This window comes from Chinchilla lanigera, unplaced genomic scaffold, assembly GCF_000276665.1.
Source record: "Chinchilla lanigera isolate Chin_1 unplaced genomic scaffold, ChiLan1.0 scaffold00064, whole genome shotgun sequence".
Classification (NCBI taxonomy): Eukaryota; Metazoa; Chordata; class Mammalia; order Rodentia; family Chinchillidae; genus Chinchilla; species Chinchilla lanigera.
Genome location: NW_004955465.1, coordinates 13,944,605 through 13,947,747, shown reverse-complemented (window position 1 = coordinate 13,947,747; position 3,143 = coordinate 13,944,605). Strand labels below are relative to the sequence as shown.

The 3,143-nt window shown below is 40.4% G+C and overlaps 1 protein-coding gene across 1 annotated transcript; it reads left to right on the top strand.

Moving 5' to 3' along the window:
- Nucleotides 1-1,749: 1,749 nt before the first annotated feature.
- Nucleotides 1,750-2,706, top strand: LOC102009160 (putative olfactory receptor 2W6; the record flags this gene model as incomplete). The annotated part of the gene is made up of 1 exon (XM_005399018.1): nucleotides 1,750-2,706. A coding segment is annotated over one exon (957 nt), but the record flags the coding sequence as incomplete, so codon positions are not given.
- Between the last annotated feature and the right edge of the window lie 437 nt (nucleotides 2,707-3,143).

The following is a 3,143-nucleotide window of genomic DNA, read 5'->3' as shown; positions in this document are numbered from 1 at the left end:
ATCAAGCAGTCCACTGGACTTAAAGCTAGCACTTCCTGCACCATCCCTCTCCAAAATCTACGTGCAAATTGCCTTCCTTCTGACCAGAGAAGGCAGAATTACTATGTTCTCCCAGTCTGAACTTCTTGACCCTTAAACATCACAGCCCATGCCCTCTCAGCGACTGTCTCTTGTGGCCATCTCTCCACCAGCAAGGTGCCCCTATAAACCCAGATCTATAGTAGTTCTGTGGCTTCTTATTTCCAAAGTAGCTCAGTGTTAAACACTTAACTCTTTCCAAAAATGGCTCTTGACTAATATGGTGGGTGCTGCAATGGATTTCTTCTCCAACTCTAACCTGTCAGTCAGGAGTCACTTACAGAGTGAAAGCCCATGATGTATTTGCAATTTAAAATAATTGTGGGCTTTTCTTGAGGTAACACAGCCAGGCCACTTCATCGTTCTCCCTGGGCCGGCCTTCTGTCTTTGGAGACAGATCCCCATTCCTGCGAGCCAGGATTAGTGTTCTAGCCTGTTCCTTCTTCTCCTCGCATTGTCTCCCATTTCTTGTGTTTCTCTGTGATTTCTAGTTTTTCTGTTGGTTCTTGTTTACTACCTGGACATTTTTTCCTTGCTCTTTGCTAATTTGTTGTTTTCCAGGTATTCCAAGTCCTAGAGAAGCTGTGATATGTTGCTGGATTTTATGTCTTTCTCTTCCTGTCCTCCAAAATGTTTAACAACTGTCTGTATTTTTTAGCTACAAAAGAAGATGATGATTTTATGTAAAGGATCGAAAGCAACCAGAAGATCCATTCACAAAACTGGCAATTTGTGTGAGGACAAAAAGACTCACTGATTATTCAATTAACTATTTCTTGTCTAAAAAGCCAGCCTGGCTAATTCTGCACAACTGCACATGAGCAGGAGTTCAAAACGATCATTACTATGTCATTATGGTGGTCAAATATTTCTAGATTTAATTCAATTTTAATTATGCAATAGCTCCATAAGTTTACTTAAACTGTGTAATATTAGACATTAAAGGTATTCAAAAATGGCCTCTATATACATAATATAAGATTAGTAATAAGGAAAAGAAAACTTTTCTTTCCTGGCAACCAAAAAAATCCTCCAATAAAAAAGAAAGGGTAGTAGGGAGCATCAAAATCGGTACAACTACAATGCCTGCCATGTTAAGGGAAAAGAAAAATATGATGAGTACAATGATGGTGATTGTGTTTTGATCACGATTATAATGTTTTGCTTGTAAACATTTGGAAATGAGTTTGGAAAGTGACTTTATTACGAAGCAATGGAGCTTAACCCAAGAAAATATTCATTTAACTTTCTGTCTAAAGCTCAACTCCTTTTATATGGAAAAGGTTTATCACGTTCAAGTGATATCAAGTGATAATGTCATAGTTCAGGAAGGAAATGTCCTCAGAAGGTATCCCTCTCTTAAAATTATATGATTCACTTTATGGCTTTACTATTAATCACAATACACAGATTCATGGCTGACATTGGATACTGATCCTTTTCAGTGATTCACAATACACTGTGGCTGCACGTCACATATTATTTTAGAATCACTCTGGATATAATTAGATATGGAGAGGCTCTGGGCACTGAACCTCAAGTAAATGTTAAATGAGATGTTCAAATAGGAAAAATTAAGCATACGATGTGAATTTCAATATCCATTATGAATGACAGATATTGCAGTGTATAAGACGGACGCATTTTGGTTACCAGAGTGTTTTCTCCTAGCCTTCCACAGCAGCCGTGGAAACAAGCAATGGAAGTTTGGGGACAGACTTCATCCTTCTTGGCTTTTCCAACCAACCCCAACTAGAGAACATCATTTCTGGGCTTGTCTTCATCTTCTACACTGTAACTCTGGTAGGAAACACAACCATCATAGTCATATCTTATCTAGATGCCCATCTCCATACCCCTATGTATTTTTTCTTATCTAACTTGTCTTTTCTGGATCTTTGCTATACCACTAGCATTGTCCCTCAGATGCTGGTAAACATATGGGGTCCAAAAAGATCAATTACATATGGAGGCTGTGTGCTCCAGTTCTTCTTTGCCCTGGACTTGGGAGCCACGGAGTGCCTTCTCTTGGCGGTGATGGCCTATGACCGCTGTGCTGCTGTCTGTGAGCCTCTGTACTACACAGTGATAATGCACCCTCGGCTTTGCCAGAAGATGGTGCTGTCGGCCTGGTTGGGTGGCCTTGGCAGTGCCTTAATTGTTTGTTCCTTGACTTTAAAGTTACCAAGATGTGGGCACTGGAAAATAGATCATTTTTTCTGTGAGATGCCAGCCTTGATCAAGATGGCTTGTGTATATTCAAAAGTAATTGAATATGTTGTCTTTGGTCTTGGAGTTTTGCTTCTTCTAGCACCTCTGTCACTAATTTTCATTTCATATGGAGTCATCACTAGAGCTGTAATGAAGATCAAGTCAACAGCAAGATGGAGAAAGGTCCTTAATACATGTGGTTCCCACCTCAGGGTAGTAACTCTGTTTTATGGAACAGTCATTTATATGTACATGAAACCACAAAATACCACATCCCAGGAGGAAGGAAAGTTCTTTACACTCTTTTACACAATTGTCACACCCAGTCTTAACCCTCTCATCTACATTTTAAGAAACAAAGACGTAAAAGCTGCCATAAAGAGAATTTTGTGCCTTAAAAAATGTTCAAAAGTGTGAGAAAATGAAAAAATTAAACCAGAGGGTAGAAATGAAAGAATACCCTTTATCTACAAAAGCTGAGTCAGCTCATTTATTTAAAGACCACATATTGGGCACCAAAAATTGCAGTAGGTGCAATGTTTAACTTTTAAATACATAGGAAATACAGAGAAATGACAAGGAGATAGACACAAATAAATACAATCTGTTGAAGACAGAAGACTAATCAAGAGCGACTATCAGGTGTACTAAACACCGCATGCAGACGAGTTACGGTTTCCATCTGAGATGTCCCCCAGCCGTACTGTGCTCGCGGCTGGGGTTTGGGGGAGGTGATTGGATGGTGGGTGAGAAATCCTGATACGTGGCACGGTCCTCCGATGAGCCTGCAGCTGCACGTGATGTTGGGGGCAAGGCCCGGTCAGAGCAGGCGGCGGCTGGAGCAGCGGCTCGAG